Here is a 22,729-nt window from a genome sequence, read left to right as displayed (position 1 = left end):
CTCAGGAAAAAAAAAAATTAAATACACAAAAGGAAAAAAATGCCAGAAAGGTTTGGTGATTAAATTTATTTGAAATAACAAAAAAATCATTAAATAACTTATACAAAGAATAACACATCAAAAGGTACCAGTAAATTACAACCAAATTATCTAGGATGGGAAAAAGAAACTCAATTTGACACAAGATTCATTTTCTCTGAAACACTTGAGGGCAAGGGGCACGAGAACAAGACATAGACTCTTCTCCATAAAGAAGAAGCAGCAGATGATTCAGAAACAAAAAACCCAACAGTAAATGCTTTTTTTGTTTGAATTTGTAAACAACTCTTCTACTGGCTGCATGAAATATGAGCTGTACAGCACTTTAGTTTCTTCCCAGTTACAGTCAGTGACACATAGTGCATTGAGGAAAACATACATTTTTCTTAAAATGTGTAAAATAATGAATGAGGGAAAACATTCTACATTGGTGCAAAATGGCAAGATTGAGAGGTAATTTGTGGGACGTACAGATATGTTCAGACATAACACTCAGCTTAATCATGGCTTATAGTTATGTAGAAATTTTTCAACATGAATGCTAAAATTGCTCAATGGTGAACTAAATAGATAGGGGTGGACAGAAGATTTGATTTAGACAAACAAGAAATTACAGTTTTTTTGATAATAATCTTTGGCCAAATCAGTTTTTGAGAGAAAAACAATCATAAGTTTTAACTGCTGCCGTTTTTTCCTAAAGCAGGAATGTTTAAAAAACAGGCTGCTTCTATAATCACCACTTGCTTTGTTCAGCGAGGTGGTTTAACTGTAGTGGAGTTAGCTCCTCCTCCCATTCAGATTGCACATTCCTGATGGATTTCCACCCTCGGTTGCAAGAAATAGCTTTAAGCTCCCGAATAAAGAGAAGACGACCAAAGAAAAAACACACCTGGTTGTCTTTAAGCAGCTGTGTAAAACAACATTCAACAGTCTGGCACAGGAGGCTGCGAAGTCTCTCCAAAATTCCTGCAGTGTCATTCAAATAACACAACTTATAAATAGCTTTTATAATCCTAAACAAATGTAGTCTAAGGAAAGGAATGTGGCACAAAAAGAAACACTGGGAAAAAATACATAAAAAAAGAAATGTAATGCAGCTCTGACGACACCAATACAATAATATTTGAAAGTTTAATTAAAAAAATATGATTTGCAGCTAAATATAAATGCATAGATTTCCCTGAGATGATTATACTCAGGCCAATTCTCAATTAAACTACATAGTTATATGTTTTTAAAATCATATGTATATTAAGGTACTTTATTGGCAAATATAGAGAACAATCTGTAACACAGAATTAAGTATAACAATACGAGGTGAGATTTATTGAAATGTCAAGGTACTTCCTTAAATCACCACCTCATGTGGATCCTCCTAAAAACTACACTTCAAAACATTGTGAGCTCACCACAACTTTATAAATCCACTCTCACTTCCTCTCAGTCAGGTTTCACTTGCACACAGCTGCTCCTGACCAGATGCAGCAGAAGTTGATCAACGTGATCAACGTTTCTGTAGTCAGCAGACTTCAGACTAAATATCCCTGTCGCAGGTCATCTGGGGTCACAGCAGCCCTCCTGACGCTCTCACTGGGCCTCGGCCCCCCGCCGCGTTTGGAGACGGAGTGGACCGTCCTCCAGTCCCGTGAGGACGAAGTTCTGGATGGCTGAACTTCAGTGGAAGAAGAGGAGGCGGCATCAGTAGCGGGGGGTGTCTTGGTAGCTTCACGTGTTCCACTGGGGTCCATGACTGCGTTAATAACTGAAATAAGAAAAAAGAAAAAAAAATTAAATATTTGTACTAAAATTTCTTAAGATTTAAGAAACGAGATTTAGACACGCACCCTCAAGTTGGACCTGAACCCTCCTAAGTTCTTTCAAAATAGACACCATTTCCTGAAAAACAGACATCTTACTAAGCTGAAGCGAACACTTTGAACCAACAAAAATGAGCAAAACTGGAAATGAAAAAAAAAATAATAATAATAATACTAACCTTGTTGGAAATTCTGCCAACAGTAATGTCAGTGTCAGAATCAATTCGAGCCTCAATGTCCTCAGAGATATCCAATCTGTCCTGGAACAGAATCCTAAATATGATGATAAAGAGCAACGGCCAAAAAGCTGCTGTTTAGGGTTATTCTGAATGTATGTGACCAAAATAGTATTGGCAAAATAAAATATATAGTAATTGTATAGTATTTATATAGTAATAAAATAAAAAATATAGAAATAAACTATAGTGTGCTAGATATTACATCTAAATTATGACATGTTATGGAAAATATTCATTGCCAGCCTCTGCTCCAAACTCAACACCTTCAACTTTGGAAGAAATCTGCTGCTGCTAAATCCCCTCCAGAGAAAAATCTTATGGTTAGAAGAAACAAATGTTGAGACATTTGGCCAAAAATAGTACTTGAGGCACCGAGGAGAAGTTTTCAAACCTAAGATAATTGTGTCAACTGGCATAGAACTGTGGTGGTAGCATCATGCTAAGAGCATGTTTCACTGCTAGTGGTGTTGGTGTGTTGCAAAAAAATGATGGAAAAAAATAATGAAGACAGAACTCCTTTAAATTCTCATACTTCACCACAGAGCAACAGATAAATCATAGAAACTTGAGTCCCAACTGGGAGTTCCCAAATGACCATAACCCCTACCACATCAAATAAGGATAAAAGTGGCTACCATTAAGATTGTGGATAAGCTATGACTTCACACAATTAAAAGATTCATAGTCTATGTTTAAAAGCAGGATTAGTCCCAGAAATTTGCTGATGGCTGAAAAACATGCAGCTAAGAGAGAAATAGAAGAGCAGATAAAAGCAAGTATTTAATTAACTGTGCATCGTATTATTAATTGATAGTTGTATATTGTTCTACCATGCAAAAAAGAGTCACTTATATACATCCGTGAGGATCTAAAATTAAAAAGGCTTTCATGCCCAATAAGTAAGCAGAGTTTTCAAATTTGCTATGTAACAGGAAGATGGTTTCATTCATTTCTCTCTTATCCAAGTGCCATGTAGGCCAAGTACCTCATTTTAATTACGCAAGATTCTATATTCAATGCAAACATTAAGTTCAAGTCAGATTAAGCATGCAGAGAGTCTTTTCTTCAGATCTTACTTGATCTTCTCAGCGAGTTGCTCTGTGTTTTCTCTAATGGCTGCTGTGACTTGATACACAGGATTCAACGTCAAGCTATCCACACTGACCTACAGAGAAGGAAAGATACAGTCACTCAGAGCAAAAGGCTTAAAAAGCCCAAGATGAAAGGCAGCTCATCATTATGTCAAACCTCTTTTCTGTTTTGAGCAAATTGTCTGGAGCTCTGCTCAAGGGCGCCTGATCCCCGGTCAGAGTCTCTGTTTGGTACAGAACTTTGTTGGTGGCTTACCTCAGGTTCTGAGACACAAGGGACCTTATGGAGAGCAATAAAAGTTTGTAAGCAAGCTTCACTGGTAAGACAAATCAATAGACTAAACCCGAGGCCCATTGAGAAGCAGTGATTCAGTTCAGAGTTATGCAACTACACCAGTTGTTACGGATGTGCCGATCAATCCACTTTTCCAACTTTTCTTTGTCTATAAATTGATCACTAAATGGCATGTTTATTGATACTGAAAACAACCTAAACAAAAATGTTACACATGAATCTGATCATATAAAAAAAAAATGGAATATGCTGGTCAGATCTCAAAGAAAACTAGATAATTTTACTGGCTGCTCAACCCAATCGTTGCATTACTATGAGATTTTATTAGACCATATTCATTTATTTTCTCCCCCTTGCTTTAAAATTGCCTCATATGTGTATGAAATAGTCAGGAAAAATGGGAAAAAAATAAACAAATAAAAAGAGGTAAAAAAAATCTCCACAGTTAAGTTTAATTTATAGATATGTAAAGTTATTCAAATTAGGGAAAGACTTCAAAGAGTTATGAAAGCAATGATGTTTGAATCTTCACATTTGTAAACTACAGATTAAATCATAACACATAAAAACATTTTTCACTGCATCATATTAAAAACTGGACAACAGCTAGTGTAGTTTATAACGCAAAAAAGTTTAAAGTCAGTGTGCTGCACATGTGATGTACCTGTTTATTGCTCTCCGCTTCAGGTGTTTGTGCTTCACCTTCTCCTGCTACGTCATGGATCTCTCTGGCTAAAATAGCCAAGTCTTTGGCCAAGTCTTGACTCAACCTTACATTTAGAAATACAGGAAAAAAAATCAGAGTAGTCATGTCATAAAATAAGTGGGGAGAAGTTCATAGTGTTTTTGAAGGAAAATTGACCTTATAGTCAGTGGAAAAGATAAGATGTCTGAGCTGTTATGTGCACAGCCGCCAAAGCAATTATACTGTTTTCTTTGATGTTCTCAACCCATTTTGTGAAAGTGTAGGACGATCTGTTGTTATACAGCTCAATTTACATATCTTTGGCTCCATAATAAAAGTATGGAGATATTTATTTTACCGTAAAGGTAAACTGAAAACTGCTCTGCTGCCAAGGCCAAATAGTTCACGTAAATGTAGGTGTTTCATATCAAACCAGAGTATAGTTCAATATCCAGGTACATTTATGTCGGTCTCTATAATATTGGTCAGCTACAGATTTACAAAATATGCCTACAGTTTAATTACATTTTGAAAAAGAAAATATCGGTCAATGTGTGAATTTCTGCATTTTTCTCCAGCTTTATCATGCATAAGTGTAGTTTTAAAGAATTAAAAAAACCATTTCTGTTTGGTTTAAAGTTGCAAGTTTTGGGTTTGCTATATTTCCTACCGAGCAATCTCAGCACTGTGATTGGTCCAATTATGGAAAGCTTCTCCTTCATGGCTCTCCTCCTCGGAGTTTCTGCTGCGGGGTTTCGGGTGCTGGGCAATCACTGGTTGGGGTCGAGGCTGACTGCGTGGACCATGAGAAGCTGAGGAAGGTTGGGAGCGTTTGTGTTTAAGATTGCTCCAGTTTGATTCATACTCTTCATCTGAGGTAGAGGTATAGTCAGAGCCCTTGTGTCGCCTCCTAGAGCCTTGCCGTTGTGAGTTGGTTAGAGTTATCCAAAACAAGGACAGAGAAGTGGGGAAAAGGAGAGAAATGAGAGTGCAATGAAGGAATACCTTTGGAAAACACACCACCATGTCTTTCAGAGACGAGTCACCAAAATATTTCCCAGAGCAAGAGACAGAAAAGATGCTGCGGAAGTCTTCATCTCCACATCTACTAATTTAGTGACTTTCTAAGGTGCCTAAATTGTGCTTAACCAAAAACTTCCACAGTTGCTGAAAACCCATTAGTGAAAACTCTTACATATCCCAAGAAACCTTTAATTTAATATAGTTCAGAACAAGAATGGCAACATGGCTGAAATGCTTGAACAACTGTATGCATTAATTTTAAGTAACACTATATAATAACCCAGAGCAGATAAGAAATGAATGTTTAATTAATACTTTGCAGTTAGTGTTTTAGATGTTAGTAAAATGCCCAAAACAATTCTCATCAGAGATGCCTTTTCACTAGCATAAATAACAAATGAATATATAAGGTTGCTGCACATTTTTTATGAAATATTTTTCATCCAAATGCGGATCAGTTAGTAATATTTAGATCAGGTTATATAAATATAACATTTAATTTACATATGAATATAGAAAAACGATAAATTTACTCTGCTTTGAGTAGAGACAAAATTCTCCTGTTTAACACGACCGTATATGACTGTAGTCTACTTACTTGCTGTGCTGCTGGTATATTTGGCACTGCTCGAGCGTGTGCGAGTAACCGGGGTTTTGTTGAGTGCTGGCTTCTGTGGCCTGTCTGTAGGTTTTGGTCCGGGAGTAGAGATCCGTTGACTGGAGCTGCCGCTCTGATCTGTGCTGCGGGTGGAAAAGTTTGTGTTCCTGCTTGTCCACTGGGGGGCGGAAGAAGCTTCTGAGTCACTGGGTGCATTGAATGAACCCGCACGCCTACGAGGCATGGCCAGCATATCCAGTCTAGAGAGCTTCTTGGCATCCTGAGGTTGCTTTGTGGAGGACTCTTGCGCTAATCTCTCAGTTTCTGTACCTTCGTTGTCAGAGGACTCTCCCAGGCGAGCTCGTCGGAGCATGGAGGCCCTGGTGGGTCTTGGGGCCGACAAGCTGTTGGCACGGCTTAACACCTGAGACACTTTGGAGGACTTGCCATCCTCCTTCTGAAGAGGCACAGTGTATTTGTAGTGGGTTTGGTTGTTGCTGCTTTCCTGATCGGAGTAAGGTAAGCTGGGAGGATCATCGCTCAGGTCTGTTGAGCCGCGTTTGCCCACACTCAGTCCAACATGCCTCCTGATGGGTTCCGGCTTGTTTCCACCATTTAAACCATAAGAGCGTTGCTTTTCAGTATGATTATTTGTCTCTTGATTAGGATTAGTAATCTTGTCTCTATGAAGGTTACCAGATGATGCTTTTTTAATAAATGTGTGTGTTTTGATTTTATTGCTGTGCTGGCTGACAGTGCTGGAAGTATCCACATCAGAGTCTCCCGACAGAGAGTCCATTATGGGTGACAGAGTAGTCACTGGTGGTCCTGTTTGGAGTTTGGCCTCGAGAACAGCCAGAACATCCTCCGTCTGTTTGAGGTAAGTATGAGTGTCCTGACTCCCGCTCCCCTGGAATAACCCGGCACCCAGCTCTCTCTGAACTGGCAGACTAGAAATGTTTGGCAGTCTGGGATTACTGGGCCTCTCCTTGGTGAAGCTCTCCTGTCTGATCAAAGGTGGACCTGCAACTTCTTTACCTTCTGGACTCTCTGTCCTCTGGTCCAATGTGGGAGCAGAAGCAATGTGCTTCATGTTAGAGTTCTGAATGCCTTTCTGCTTAGTTAGAGTGGCTGATGAGATGATTCTAGAAACAGACTTCCTCTCAGCCTTAGGAGTGCTAATTTTAAAGCCTCCCCGCTGCGAACTGGACTCTTCCTCTGACCCAATATAAAAAGATGTGGACTTAAAAGGAACCCTAAGTTTGTCTTCATTTTGCTTGTCTTCTGCATCAAACAGCTGCCTCCTACTCTGCTCTACAATGGATCCATCATCTGATTTGCTGGCATCACTAAGGCTGTCAGGCTCCACGTCATCCTGTACACTTAACCTATGAACATTGTCATCAGGCGTTGGGGTTGTTGAGGTAGTTTCCTCTAAATCGAATGTTGTGCTGGGGTTGTAATGAACATGGATGCTGGGAGTCGGAATGTCACTCTTGTCTCCGTGCGGTACAGGTGGAAGAATGCGTCTAGACTTTGGACTATCTGCATCCGAATGGTCCTGATGTTGACTGACTGTGTTCTTCTGAATGATTGTACCCCGGGCTGTAGCGAACACAAATATTAAATATTGTTCATATTCATCTGTGTGCCTCATTGTCATTTCAAATAGACTAATTTCTCTTCAGGTGGCTTACCCCCTTCTGATGGCTCCATCTGGGTCAACATGTCAAAGAGGCCAGATGAAGGTCCAGATTCTGTGTAGCTGTCTGCCAAGCTGGCCCAGCGAGACATCCACTTAGGAGCCCCTTGTACCATGGCACCTGCTGGCTGAACCTGTGTAAAAACACACAACTTATCCAATATGTTTAAATATGACAATATCCGCAGTTACAATAAAACACACCAGGAGAATTAATGTGTTAGATATGTGTCACAACAGCTACAAAATAAGTAAAAATTTGGTTAAAACGAGAAAAACCAAAACAGAACCAGAGTACCCAGAGCCTCAAGCAAAGACAATAAAAGGAAACAGAAGAGAAACACCTATAAGAGAGTATGGATCAAGAAGCCAAATCAAGACCTCATTGTAAATTAATTTCTTGGACATAGAGATGCACTGAGAAATCAGGTGGTGACTGAAATTAAACCGTTTTACACTTTCTCTTAAGGATCTAAAATCTGACCCATTTCTTTAAATCAAGAAAAGAGCCATATCCAACTGCTGGGAGGTTGTCCCAACAACATTATTCCTTACATCAGCTGTGACAGAGCTGAAAACTTAATATTAGCCATATTCAGTACCAGAAAGGTGTTTAGACAAATATTCTTCTACCAGGAAAACAGCAATTTACACGATTGTAATGCCATGTTTACAGAGGCTGCACTTTTGGAAAAGTTCAGAAAACAACAAGAAGCTGAATATTTTTTTATATTTTATAAAATCTGTTCCAGTGCATCTCTATTGAAAATATTGATAAGATTTAATGAATCAAAATGTTTTCAATCCCAATTAAAGCCAAAGCAGATGAAGTTACCTTTACCAGACTATGTCCCTGCTCTGGAGCTGGAATACCCTCACCACAGCTACTCTGCCTATACTCCTCCCTGCCCTGATCAGTAACAGGCCTAAATGCAGAGGATGCTTCTGCTTCAGCCTGGCTCATTTGCTCTGGGCTCTCAACAACACCAAACACCTGTCAGGAACAAAGCATTGCAAGGATGAAGATGAAGTTGCAAACATTTCAAGCTCACATAAGATGCTGGTGAAGAATAAAGAGAGGATACTTCAATTCAAGCAACATGTGGTGAACTTTAGCTATGAAGAACTTTTCTGTGCCATGGAAAATACGTACGATGGAGAAACTTGCCTGGCCAATCTTGCTGCGTGCCTCTTCCAGCTCCTTATCTTGAACATCTGCTTCAATAGTGTAAGTTCCAGCATCACTCAGACTGTCGTCCTCCTCATTTCTGGGGCTTCTGACTTCCACATTTTGAGCAGGCATGACAGAGGTTCTTAAGGGAGCAGGTGGGTGAATAGGGGAGGACGTCTGTGGGTGGAGATGTCCTTCAGATGGAGAGGGGCTCACCTGGCTCTGTTCAGACAGTGAAACAACTCCTTGAGCTGCTTTAGAAGGAGATTTTTCTTTCTGCTTGAGTAATTCAGCATTAAACTCCTTCGCAAGCTTGGACCTCCGACCGACGCTGCTAAAGGGTCTTACAGAAACAGAAGAAGAGCGAGAGGAAAAGCTGGTACTGATCCTTTCGTCTGTCTTTTCCCGTCGTAGAGAGCCAGCTCTTTGAAACCCAGAAGAATCTGAGCCTTTCAGTGGAATAGTGAAACGCTGGGTTGGCGGAGTGGTGAAGGAAGAAGATGAGACATTTCTCTCTGTATTTGGGCTTGAGCTCTTTTGCTCCTGCTGGATCCGGAGGTTTGAGGGCTCAGGTGGGCCGGCGGTATGTGTGAAAGACTGAGAGCGCTTCTTTCTTGAGTTATCGTCAAAGAACTCGATGACGAAGGCTTGTTTTGCTTCTGCTTTGCCATGAATGGGAAGAGACTGGGATTCTGGTGGAGAGGAAGACAGAGGTTCCTCTGACCCTGGAGAAGTCATTGAGGTTTTAGGTGAACTGTGCAACACATATTGGGATTCGGATTGTAGGGGCTCATTTGCGTTGACTGGCTCAGATTCACCAGGAGATCCGTTCTCATAGCAGTTTGCTGTGGACAGACAGAAATGCTTAAGCAAGACAATTATCATTCAATATCAAATTTAACAGAAGTTTATAGAGGACGTACCATCCCTTATTTTTGGATCTGATGAGTGACTATTTGTGGTGTACATATTTTCACCCTTTGACTTTCTCCTCATCATGCTTGCATTGCTTTGGACCAGCCAATCAGCTACTTTGCTCTCTGCTGACATCACCTCTGTAGGAGTGGAAGGGGCCTCGGGGGAGGTTTGCTTACGCTGCTGGCGAAGGGCAAACTTGGTCACATGGTCTTTGATCTTCAGTTTACCTGGACTGCATTCATCAAACTCAATGGTGAAAGAGGCGTGGCTCTGGACCACCGGAGGCGTGGGCGTGGAGGGGACAAACTGTGTGGGATCTGAGGTATCCTTTGTCGGCACCTCGTGAACCTGTGAGTCTGGGCTTTTTGCAGGTTTCTCCAGGAATTCCTTTGTTGGGATCTCAAAGTAGCTGGGCTCTCGACGGAAGGAGAACATGGCCTTGGCCTGAGTGTCTGACTGAGAACGGTTCACCTCATGTCTTGGGTCATCTTTAGCAGTCTCTGTTGCAAAAAAGGGATAAAAAGACAAAGTGATAAATCTGTCTATGTTACTTGGACAAACTGAGAGGAAAACACTTTAAAGAGAATAGAAATAAAAGTTAAATTTAACCTTTTTATTTGGAATGAGTGTGGATGCATTCCTAAAATAACAATTCAACCTGAATATATGTATGGCTGAAAAACATATCACAACATAAGCGTTTCATATTAGTCGATATCAATAATTATTGACTGTTTTTTGTTTTAAATATCATAAGTACTCCCATACTGATGGTGTGACTTTTTCTGTTTTATCCACAGTTTTCACTCCATGCTGTTTTTATTTTAAAGCAGTTGTGAGGCACAATGGCAAAACCTGAAACTGCTGCTGCATAAGTTACTCACCAGGTTATTGCTAGGTAACCAAAGAGTGACTGAGTTGATGCCACCAACCTTACTTAGCTGGCAGTGAGAGTTTGAATAGCTAGAGCCTTTCCTTTGCTTACATCTCCTAGAATGCCATATGATTCCAAATCGGAGTTCAGTGAAATTATTGAACATTCTATCAGATGCGTTACCTTTTGATATTAATTACGTGTCTATCTCAATATGTATTGTTATTCATTTATTGTCCAGTCCTACCTAAACCAAACATTTAAATTACCTTGTAACTGTTAATCAATGAACCAAATACCAAATGATCCAGCTGTTAATATGAGAAAACAAAATCAATCAGCTGGTCTTAGTTCCTGGTTAGACACTGCCAAATATCACTTCAGGAGCTCAGAGTCCACAGCAGGTTAGCTGAGCGGTACTAATCCGCCTCACTCTGGGCAACACGAGGAGAACAATGACCCTTCCCCCCCCTTCACCAGCTTAAAGGGTCATAATCCATCACGAGGCGAGCAGGCAGTCAGTGCCCATCGCCATGGCAAACACCTCCTAACTATCAGCCAGCAACATGCCCGAGGCTTAAAAGCATCCACCTCTCAGTGACAAGCACTGAGCATCACATGGCACCAACTCATATCTGTGAGAACACAGTATATGCAGTGGATATTAAAATAAAAAAAACAGAGTTAATTAAACTGTTAAAATATAAGGTTATTGAGATGTAAAACAACAGCAGCACAATTCTTTTAAAAACTACTTTTAATGACAAATTTATCTTTTACAATTCAACTGTTTCCAAATCGTAAGTCTTTTTTTCATTTTAGTTTTCTTGTGAGAATTAACTTTATTAAATCATATCTCACCATAGATTGTTAAATATCTGCTCAATGCATGTAAAAAAGTCATCACTATGACCAAACAATTAATGGACATTAAAGCACACCCTGAAAAGTTACTTTTTGGAAGTACAAGGTTTTTATCCAACACAATGTTAAAAATAAAAAAGCTGCCATTACCTACAAAGTTAAACTTTCCTAGTTAGATTTCACCAAATAGGAGAAATAAATGTTAAATATATAAACAGTTGGACGGAATCATATGTAAACAGTCATTCATAATTGCAGAAACAATGGATATTTCTCCCAAAAATTGGTAAAAAAAAAAAAAAAGGCCAGGAATAAACTGGTTAAGGAGGCTACAGAGAGGACAACAGCAGCACTGAAGGAACTGCTGAGACTGGTCATGTTCTAAATGTGAAATCAGTCTCTAATATTCTTAATAGGTCTGAACTAAGAAGCATGGTAAGTCAGAAGCCATTATGTACCATGAAACATCCATATCTGGATAAAATGTATCAAAAACATGTAGAAGACAGTGCCATTAAACCAACCTTAAGTTTTGGACCACAATTCCAAGCAGTTTATTTAGTATAAAGCAACACTTTATTTTTGACCCAAAACCTTCAGATATCTACTATACAGATGAGTTCTATGTTCACTGTACAAACATAGAATGCATTCTCTGACCTGAAGCCTCATCTTCTGGCATTTTTCCACCTCTGTTCTGCTTTGTGTTGGCTTGTTCCTCATCTTCCCCCCACCAGGAAGGTTGGCCATATAGAGGAGTGGGCTTAGATATTGGAGAATCTGTAGGAGCTGGAAGAAAAATCATGTATACTCAGACTCAGTACATATGCCCGAGTATGTAATCAGGCATATAAACCAGCACAGGAGAACAAAAGAAATTTGTTCTTTATTTTTTTTATTATGAGAGAAACTAAAATCTGTATTGAGAAACTATAAGAATTGCAGCACTACACTTCTTGCAGCACTTAGTTTTGTTACACATTCCCATGACTTAAAGTGGTTAAACTGCTGTACCAGTGGTATCATGCAGACCACCTAATCTAATCCATCTCATGAGATGACAGCATAGTTAATCCTAATCTTCCATGAAAAATACAGAACATAAAAACATAATAAATCAAGCCACCTTGTAGACACAGACACTCGAATCCATGCAGTTTAAACTTATTATTGCAGTACAAAGAAGAGTTTTCCTGCTTTGGTGTTGCCATGTAACCTGGCACACTTCCACTCACATTCCAGCATGCCCATAATGGATTAATCAGATAATCTAAGAGCTGCTTTTTTGGCATGATAGATAGGACCAAACAGGCTGTTTAGAGGTTTAATATGGCTCCACAAATACAGGCATTAGAAACACTTTACCACTGTTGCCTTGGATACATGCAATAAGATGTAAACACAGTGACAAGAGAAGAACAGGGGCATGTTACCAATTCCTTTCCTCTTACTCAGTTCTTTTGTTTTAGCTCAAGAAAACATGCACAAGCACAGCAAAGTGCCCTCTGCTGAGTTATGATGAGATTGTTAAAGAAAATTATTTAGGAAAGAAGAAAATAAATGTATAAAGCACATCTTTAAACATAAACATGAGACGCTTTTATGTCAAAATTCCATACTTTTCCAGACACAAGTTTCCAGAGTTCTCAGTCCCTTTCAAACCTCTTATTAAAATGTATTAATCCAAAACATTCCTATGTATTCTTTGTAAAACTATTTCTACTTTCAATAAGGAAGGTACAAAAATCAGAACGAAGAAAGGGACGAAGGAAAGACAAATGTACTTAAAAGGTTAGATGGATCAATAGGTAGACAAGTGATGGAACGGATGGCTGGACCTATTAATGACTGAATAAAATATTGATGGACAGAAGTATAGATGGACAAAGAGTTGATTGGACAGATGGATACACAAAATGATGGATGGAAAAAGGGAGGGATGGACAAAAGGGGAGATGGAAGATGGACAAAAATATGGACGATGGATAGATTGATAGAGGGAGGCATGGACAGATGGACAAACAGATGGCCAGACAAATAAATGGATGGATGTGCAGAAAGATGGACAGAAAGATGGATGGATTGTCAGAAGGATGGTTGCATACTTTAAGATAGAATAAAGTCTGAAAAGAAATTTTCAATACTCTGTGTTCTCTGTGCTTTCTAGACCTGAAAAAACAACACAAAAATAACATAATTTTTCAAAGAGCAAACTCAGCTACTCCTAAATAGATGGTTTTCTAAAATTAAAGTTTATTGCATCAGAGTACGCTCAGGATATCTCATGCTCTTTCTCTTAAACACTAAACTGCCCCAAACCATTTTTTATGGTAAAGTAGGCCTGACTGAACCACAAACACTGTACAGCTGGAGCGTCCTGCCCTGAAGCAGCTGGAGGTTTGGATCCCCTCCACATCCTGCAAGCAAAAAAGGAGTACCAACACGCTGAAGAAAAAATACAATAGCTCTTTCAGTAGCGGAGAAAGCCAGATTAACACATTCAATTCACACTAGGAAAAAAAGTGTAGGGTAACTTCATTTGAAGAGAATGAGTTTGCATAAAAGTCAACAGAGATATGAAAAGCAGGTTTCATGCTAAAGAGGCCTTTCTACACATGCTCCCACACAAACACACTGTCTATCAACAAAAGTAGAAGCTAAGTTGCTACTGCAACTTTAGCTTTAGCTTCTCAGGAGAGCTTTGAAATAGCATCCTTATCTTAATGTGTCAGTACACACAGAAAGACAGGTGAAGGTTAGTTTGGTTATTTGTCTTTTGAGAGCTGGTTCACAACAGCAAAATAAACAGCTGACTGCAGTCTGTAACTGTATGTGAACCAACAAACTTAATGGTGAAAAAGTTCAGAGTTTGAAATGACTTGTTTCTAGAAGAGCATGAGGCTCCAGTAGAAAAGAAAAGCTATTTTAAGCATAAGTGGAAGTTTTTCCCACCACATTCAAAGGGCGTACAGCTAAATAAACCACAGCTGCAATAGTTGAGTCAGTGTGAATGAGTCTCATTCACAAAGTGCTTCCACTGAGCAGACAGTTGTCTCACTGTTCCCCTTATGTCAACACTGTAAAACAGGAATAAATGAGTAAATCCAAGAGCAGAACGTGAGAGAGTTCAAATATAGGCTTTCACCTCCAGATCTTCCACAACAACAAGAACCAGTCATCTCTGCTGGCACCCCAACTCTAGTTAGCAGCCAGGCATGTCTGAGAGAGATGAGGACGCTTGTGCTTAACTCCAAACTCACTCATCCTGTCAGGCTGGGGATGTCAAGATCAATTCTTTTGCAGACACCACAGGATTGTCGCTTCAGCCTCTCTCTTAACATGCCATCCTAATCTCACACCAGGGAAGCTCTTAATAAAAAAAGCCTCCACTGCTCTATCAGGGGATCTCTAACCAAAGCTGACCGTCACATGGAGGCTCACTAAGACTTCCTCTTTCCTTGTGTTAGAACAGGACATCCAAATCCACTTAAGGTAGAACTGTTCTACTCAATAGCACATGGGTTTGGTTTAAGCAAACTGCTGTCCCACAAGCATATATATCCACTGTTATTGTTTACCTGTGAGTGACTGAGCCTTACGCTCAGACTTTTCCTGCAGTTTGACATTAGAAACAGCATCCTTGTTCTTCTCCGAGCTCTCAAGTTTCTGTTTTTCCTTTGACTTGGCTTCCAGAGCTTTTATGCTGAGCTGCAGCTGGCTGGTGTACTTCTCATGCTGCAAAAACAGACAACAGGCAGGCAGGATATGAGAAACCTCTGGCTAACAATCAGCACAGATGTGAACTGCTCTTAAATATAAGGAAGGATATCCAACAGGAACTAGCTTAATTTAAACACGTAGAACCAAGTGAATACATTGAGCATTTTCAGTAGACCACTCAAAGACAGACAAGAGACAGGATGTCAGTATTTCTTACTTTCAGAGCTTCCTCTGGGACCTTGTGTTGACTCTTCTCCAAGATATACACATGGACATGTGCAGAGCAAGTTAAAGTACTCAAATTTTTTTTACCAATGCAACAGTTTATAATCTAGAGAAGCAGATACAACCAACAAACTCCAAACTTGCTGCCTAAATTTAGCTTGATATCCCAAGAGCAGAAGATTCTGCCCAATGGCAGCCAGCCAGTGATTTGTAGAAAAACAGTTGGAACTTTTGATAAATTAAAAATAAAAAAGACAATATGAACATATTGATCACAACGGATTGCTATAGACTAGATCATTAAAAGAATGAAAATACCTTGACTGAATTAAAATATCTGACTAGTTCATTCTAGTTTGCTCACTGAGAACACATACTGTGTTCTGAACAAACATATTTAAATCCATCTTCTCTTTCCATTATCTTTACTAAATTTACCCACTAATGAGTATCCTGAGTGTCAAAGGGTGCTTCAACTTTTGGCCATAATCAAAAAGTTTTGAATGTACTGCATTAATCCCCCCCCAGAGAATTAATCCATCGGAAGAAGGGAAAAAACATTAAACTCATAGAAACTACAGAGGAAACCCTATAACAATTATAAGGCACACTCAGTCAGGATTAACCCAACAGCAGCAGAATGTGAGCCACCTGTGAATGAAATTAATGAAAAAGGATATCATAACCAAAGCGAATAACGTCAGACAACTTCAGGGTGATGTAAGTCTGGTCCGGGATCCTCAAGTCATTCACAAATGTCTGCAAGACAAAAATCAATGCATTTTATAGTGACTCACAAAAATATTTAGAAACTTTTTCACAGTTCAGTTTCTTAAAACCTTAAACTATAAGACAATTTTATTGGAAGAAAAACTCATTTCTGGCTGCATTTGTGTAAAAAACTTTTACACAAATGCAAATCTGATAAATGTTTAGTCTATGTGTTCAGCTCCGATACCCACAATATAAAAACCAATGCTAACAAGTTCCACAAGAAAGTCATCTAAATAGAATCCACTTATGTGGGCTACAAGTAGAAACACTGAGTGTGGAAGAAAACTAACGCATCACTAACGCATCAGGTTTTATCCTCACAATAAAACATAATGGAAGCATCATACTGAGGTGATGATCGGCAGAGATGGGGTGAAATGAAAAGTCGTTCATTAGATGCTTTTGATAAAAAGATTTTTGCCTTTTTGTCAGAATATGTTATCTTGGATTTATGTTGATTTAGTAAGCTTATTTAAAGGTTTATTGTTGGTATTAACCAGAAAACAGTCACTGGATACTGTTTACAAGCTTCGTTGCAACACACACAGACTGCATAACACCTGCATGTGTTCTCATGTTGCTACAGTATCGTAGGTCCAGCCCTAACCTGAATGGAGCAAGTGCATGCACATTTTCTGCTCCATAAATGCAGCTATGTTGTTACAACACTTAAAAAACTAATTCAGGCTCAGATTCGTTTACTTTTTCACCCCATGGCTGTCTGACTGGGTATTTCCAAATCAGACTGTGGTGCATGGCACGAACTGGACTGGACCAGTTCAGATGGTGAAGGAGGGTGGGACTAAAACTATGCAAAAGATAGCTTACTTGTTTTGATGTAGTAGCTTAAAAAGTCAGATAATCATTAACAGACTTAATATTGTCCATCAAAGGGTGGTGATCAGAATCAAAAAAATTATCATTTTTAAGACTGGTAAAGCAGTTGCTCCACTTGCTCAATGAGGCGCTTACGCTTCCGTATAAATGACTGACACAAAGGCAACACCACACCTATCATTTTTATTTGGAAAACATGTTAAAAACCAAACAACTTTGTGTTGGTCAGCTGCATAAAATCCAAATAAAAAAGTAGCAAGTGGTTGTGAAAAAGTTAAAGACTTATGAAAATATATATATCATATGCACACATCATTTTTATAATGAATATGTGATAACTCAGATGAACTGCCCGCTTGTTCCATGCAATCTAGTCCTGAAAGTGTTTTTTTCTCACTAGAATTAATCCACTATAAGATGGGATTATATTACACAACAGCAACCCTCTCTACACTTCCATACTGGTGAGATGAAAATAAAGACACAACTGACTGATCTCTCTTGGTTTTCTGTCTGTCTCAAGTAAGCACGGAAGAAAAGGATTCTAGTGTTTCTGATCAGATCCCAAAATCTGGAGGAACAAGTAAAACACGGCCCACAAAGAGCAGATTTTGTTCTGTGACTAAATGCATGTTAGTGGATTTCAGTTACAGGTCTCCACACTGTTCTACTGTAATTCATTTCATCTGCAGTTACTGAGATCACACGAAACACTCAGTGACAACAATGACCAGTTTCTCCCAATGACCAACTCTGGATTTGAGTGGGATAATGGTGCAGTGTAGTGGCAGCACAGCAGTAACGGGAGAAGGACACAGAGTAACAAACAATGAAGCCCTGGCTCCAGGACATGCCAATTTGCTGGTTTTCACTTTTCTAACAGCCGTCTGTGGTGCTCAGGATGGAGTAACTCACCCCATTCAAGCTGCCAAGGTCCTTCACCATGTGCTCGTCTCGGTTTTGGTCATAGTTGATCACAGCATGCTGTTTGTCCACGCTGCGAGACTGCAAGAGAAAAGTAAGAAACAAAGTACAACTTAAATAGTGGCCCAAGCATTGAGAAAAACTGAGAAATGTGTGGCTGAATTAACAATTTAGGAACTTCAAAAGGAAAAGAGATTAAAAGCAATACTGAATGGTACACCTACTGACAGTCAGCAGTGCATTAATATAAATTTAATAAATAAAAATGTTATTAAATTAGGTTCCTGTATGGACTCAGGGACAGATAAAAAAATCCTGTTCAAGACCAAATTTTGACAGAGCATCAGCAAAAGTCAACTAGGATGCAAAGAAACAGGTGAACACATAGAGCCAGAAATACAATGGAATGGTGTAGATCAAAGTATATCCAAGTGTTAGCATGGCCTATGTAAGGACAAGCTAACTGAGAATTTGTGGCAAAACTAAAGTAAATCTAAAGTTGATCCTCTTCATGTATCAAACTATTTTTACAGATAACAACAGAGCAAAGACCTGCCTCCCTTTATTTTACACAGACTGAGCACATTACTGATCTGACTCAGTCTTTTCTGCTCATTAGCATCCTGGGCCTCTCTGTCAAAGAAAAAGGAAAAACTGTGACTGATTGTCAAATTAATTTGCCAAATTAGCACTGTCCTCAAATGGACCGTTGGCAGTTTTGTTGTGAATAATGTTGGACTCACAGAGAACAACTATTCAGATGCTTCTGTTAGAGTCTTAAAGTTTTTAGCTGGCTTGTAAACACTGCCCTGCTCACTCCAATGGGTTTATCAGCTGCTTTGCACTCTTGATTAGTTTACCTGTGAGGGATAACAAGAAAAATACAGTCTTAAATCAATGGCTCAAAGCTTCACTTTGCTCCCATTATCAGAATGAGAAAGTCTGAACTTTGACAAATAATAAAAACATTACTGAAGTGGAAACAAAGTAGATGTCAGGATTATTGTTAGAAAGGAATGCCCAGACAGATAGAAATCAAACAGCCCGGCCCTAAATAATGCTATTTAAAACAACTTCACATAAGGGGAATTTTTGTTTTTCATGCAAAACAGGAATCTCATCTTTCAGAAAAGCCACAAAAAACAATAGATTTTAAACTATTTGGGCCACAAACTGGTTGCAGCAGGTCAGTTTCAAATGAGAAATAGAAAAGGCATGTATTGGTGTAGACTGTAAGAAGCTGTGGGGGCATTTCTGCTTGCACCACTGACTAAACGTGGATCAGCGTAACGTTTAAATCTAAGAAACTTTTGTGGTTTAGCAGGGCATTTCTGTGCTCAACACACCAAATAATTGTACAAACTGGCTTAGAGAGTGCATTCCTCTTTTACTGCTCTAAATACAGATTGAGAAGGAAATTATCATGCAAAGACCACAAGTAAGTGTGGGAAAAAAACAACACAGAGGAATGACATAGCTGCATTTCAAATGGGAGCCTAGGGGAGCTTAGAGTCAGACATTATTAAGGAGGACTCAGAACATTTCTTAACCTTGGTTTACATATTGAACGATTGTCAGCTGAACTTTACTTCATAGCAGCATTTTGACTCACCTGCAACATCAGCTCACATTCTTCTCGGCCAACAAAGATCATTTCCCGGGGCAGCCGGTGGCGCGTACCCGAGCTGCTGACCAGGAACCATGATGTGACACTCATGTTGGGGCCACGTGTCAGGATCTTTTTGGCATCCTGGAAACAAAACATACAACATATCCATCAATTTTATATTCAGGCTTATCTTAAATACATTGAAAGTACTTAATCTTTCAATGGATAATTTACCACTCACCTTTCGCTCATGTTAAGGTAACTGTTCTGAAAAGTTAGCTACAAGCTGTTAACGTCCCAGCTGCAGGCTGACTACTTGAGCAGATAGCCTGACTAATGAAGTAGCTTCATTAGTCTACTTCATGATAGACTAATCATAAAGTAGTCTATCATGAAGTGTCTTAATATACTTGTCTTAATAAAGAGCAGAAGAGCAAAAAATTGACAATATTCTGCACAACAACCATATCATTTGTCAACCACTACCAGATTTAGTTCTATTTATTCTATATTTGTATAAGTCTATATAGCAAACTAAAATAACTAATACATAATATATCTAATATTCTTGTAACAGATATGTTACACTCAGCAGATCTGCAGCAATTGTTTTTGAATCAAACAGCAAGTAAAGGAATTAAGGATGAAACACTGTTCTTACATACCTGTCAAAAAGTCCTTAGTTTATTTTTATTAAACTTGGGGAAAAAAGTAAATAAAACATGCTGTCAGTTGATGCATTTACTGACCATGAACAATTTTAGTTTTGAGCAGAATATTTGCCAATTCCAGTGTCTTTCTGAGTTTGATTGTTGAAAGCTCAATAATAATAAAAAAATAAAATATGTAAATAATTAGTTGAATGTTTTTCTGAGACTTGGAATCACTTTTTTGTACAGGTTTAAAAGTAAATAAAACATTGATTAGCCAGAATTTCTTCTTTAAAAATACTAAAACCATCTACTGTTTGAAATCTACAAACCTGGTATTGGTATCATTCAAAGAGTATTATTGCATTTACGTTTTATTATATGCGATTGTTTCTCCATATGAATAATGGATTGTGTTGGGTTATCATAAAGACAATGTTTGCAAAAAAAGACAGGTGTGGCTGAGATTAATGTCAAATTAATCTAAGCTGGTTTAACCAACCATTTCTTGTCAGCTGGTGTTTCCATTTGAGACGATGTAATGTTTATAAGGATAAACACAACATATTATCTATTTCTTTAATTTGCTTTTTTTTGTATAACTTCACCTCTTCCTATTTAACACAACGGAGTATCAGCACAGAATTAGAGCTCTTAACCCACGCCTTATCTTAAGTAATCTATCCAGTAAAGGCCACAAGTCACTTAGTGGCAGACATTTTTAAAGACATTATTTAAGAAACTGACATTTTAAAGTCAACACATTTCATAATGGGATTTAATCTAATCGACTGAGATATAAATACATTTTAACTTACAACACGCTAGTAAACATGTCAATTGAATCTCAATCTATGAACCTTAGCTAACAACTTGAAACTTTCAGTGGAGACTTTACTTCCTGTAACATTACTAAGCTAAATATTATTGACAAAATTACCCGTAAATATTTATTTATTCTCAAGTGTAAACGTGTGTATTTTCTCGTAAGAGACAACCCAGCTGTTTGAAATGTCCCTAGCTGGTGTTCGTTGCTGGTATTGTTTAGCTAACGCTTGTCAACTTCTTTATACCGCAACAAGCTTTCTCTCCAATGATTTTTTCCCCCAACAGGAGTACAGACTCACCTTAAACGCCTTTTCTGTTTTACGCCTTAGTGAAGCCAGTGTTTTAACGTCGTAACGTCAATGAAACTCGACGACCGACATGAAACCAACAGGTGACTCGGGCCAGGTAATGTCCAACACACCCTCTTCCTCCTTTTGGGAATGACAACCGAACTAAACTCCTCCAAACGCCTCCAGCGTCTAGTCCCAACACGGTGACGACAGCGTCCCATCAAACGGGTTTAATCTGACAGGAGAGAAAAGACAGAGGTCTCACTCTGACTGAATTCCGCGCGCGGCAAAACGAATAGCCACGCCCCCTGTGGTACGCCTTGTTAAAATGCCAAACTTTTCCACTTCAGTGTGATACCAATTTAAGGGAGAATATTTCCGCCATTAGAAAGAATCAATTTGCAAATGTTTTGAAACTTATGAAGATGAGCTTCAGTCTCACACTTGAAATTCAAGATTTGACTTTCAGCATTCAGAATCAAAATAATTACATTCAAATTAATTATCAGTTCTGACTACAAAGTTTCGAGATACGGCCTAGGTTTTTAAGTTATAATGCCAAAACGTTTTTCAATAACTTTATTTATTCAAAAACATTTGAAAATATCACAAATTATTAATTGGTCATTTAAATCTTTACAGCAACTGATACATTTATATAATCGCTTAACTCAGATTAGAATGACAGAAGCCTCACCCCACCCCCCAAAAAGGGTGGGGTGAAACTTCTCACCCCGCCCTCAAAAAAGAAAAACAAACAAACAAAAAATAAATAAATAAAATAAATCGAAATACCCTTGGGTGGTAATCAGAAGAAGAAACTCTGAAATCCCACTTAGTGAGGCATAGCTACGATAAACGATCTACGGACTTGCCAAGAGCACTTTTTGTGTTTTTATCTACATTCTAATTTAAAGTATGGGGAAATGTTCAATATGATTAACAACAGCCTAAGATATCGCGAAAGTTGTAATTTCTTTTACAAGGCTGTAAATGAATTTGCAGAATAAAAGAATACTTTGATTGAACTGGAAATGTAGTCATTTAATCATGCTCTAAAATAAACTCACAGTATATGTATTAAAAGCCACAAGCTTAATCTTTGTTGTTGTTGTTGTTGTTTTGTCTGAGAAATTTTGGTTTATCTGAGACAAAATTGAAACTTCATTTTGAGTAAATCAGGGTTAAGAGGCTGAGTTCCCTCGACAGCCTTGAGGCCGCTAGATGGAGCTGTAGTCCCAAAGAATAAAGAATCACCAATGGTCGACCTGCATGTATTTTTGTTGGAAACTGTTGCTAATCACGATTCTGCACCGATACCTTTAGCCAATATACATAAAAATGTGTTTCTTCATTTTTGAGGGATTTGCCAACTAAGTATAAATTACTTTATCTAGCATTAAAGTAAACTCCAATAACTGTTGTTCTGCCTGGTTTAATGTTCAAATCAATCTTGTCTTTGGTATAAAGAAGGGCTCTGTATATTAAGTTCGTCAGACCGGTTTTTTAATTGCTTTCTCTTGAGCAGATAACTCCTCACGCCCACATAGCAAAAC

The 22,729-nt window shown here is 38.6% G+C and overlaps 1 protein-coding gene across 6 annotated transcripts; it reads right to left on the bottom strand.

Annotated features, from left to right (window-relative positions):
* Positions 1 to 57: 57 nt before the first annotated feature.
* Positions 58 to 21,408, bottom strand: LOC102232462 (centrosomal protein of 170 kDa protein B). Of its 6 annotated transcripts, none has more exons than XM_023352926.1 (19): positions 21,183 to 21,408; positions 19,409 to 19,546; positions 17,788 to 17,877; positions 15,942 to 16,020; positions 15,254 to 15,312; positions 14,895 to 15,051; positions 11,977 to 12,105; positions 9,584 to 10,078; positions 8,643 to 9,505; positions 8,325 to 8,483; positions 7,485 to 7,623; positions 5,788 to 7,392; positions 4,837 to 5,083; positions 4,146 to 4,251; positions 3,344 to 3,466; positions 3,172 to 3,260; positions 2,036 to 2,129; positions 1,884 to 1,935; positions 58 to 1,801 (listed from the first exon to the last, which is right to left on the bottom strand). In XM_023352926.1, the coding sequence occupies exons 2-19, from the start codon at positions 19,511 to 19,513 to the stop codon at positions 1,569 to 1,571; spliced, it is 4,824 nt and encodes a 1,607-aa protein (XP_023208694.1). In that variant the 5' UTR covers positions 19,514 to 19,546; positions 21,183 to 21,408; the 3' UTR covers positions 58 to 1,568. The 6 variants fall into 6 exon arrangements, with proteins under 6 accessions (XP_023208694.1, XP_023208697.1, XP_023208695.1 ...); XM_023352929.1 differs by having other exon boundaries at positions 4,837 to 4,978; XM_023352927.1 differs by having other exon boundaries at positions 8,331 to 8,483.
* Positions 21,409 to 22,729: the final 1,321 nt, after the last annotated feature.

The sequence above is a fragment of the Xiphophorus maculatus genome, chromosome 19 (genome assembly GCF_002775205.1).
Source record: "Xiphophorus maculatus strain JP 163 A chromosome 19, X_maculatus-5.0-male, whole genome shotgun sequence".
NCBI lineage: Eukaryota > Metazoa > Chordata > Actinopteri > Cyprinodontiformes > Poeciliidae > Xiphophorus > Xiphophorus maculatus.
The sequence above is the reverse complement of the archived record's forward strand: the minus strand, read 5'-3'. Positions and strand labels throughout refer to the sequence as shown.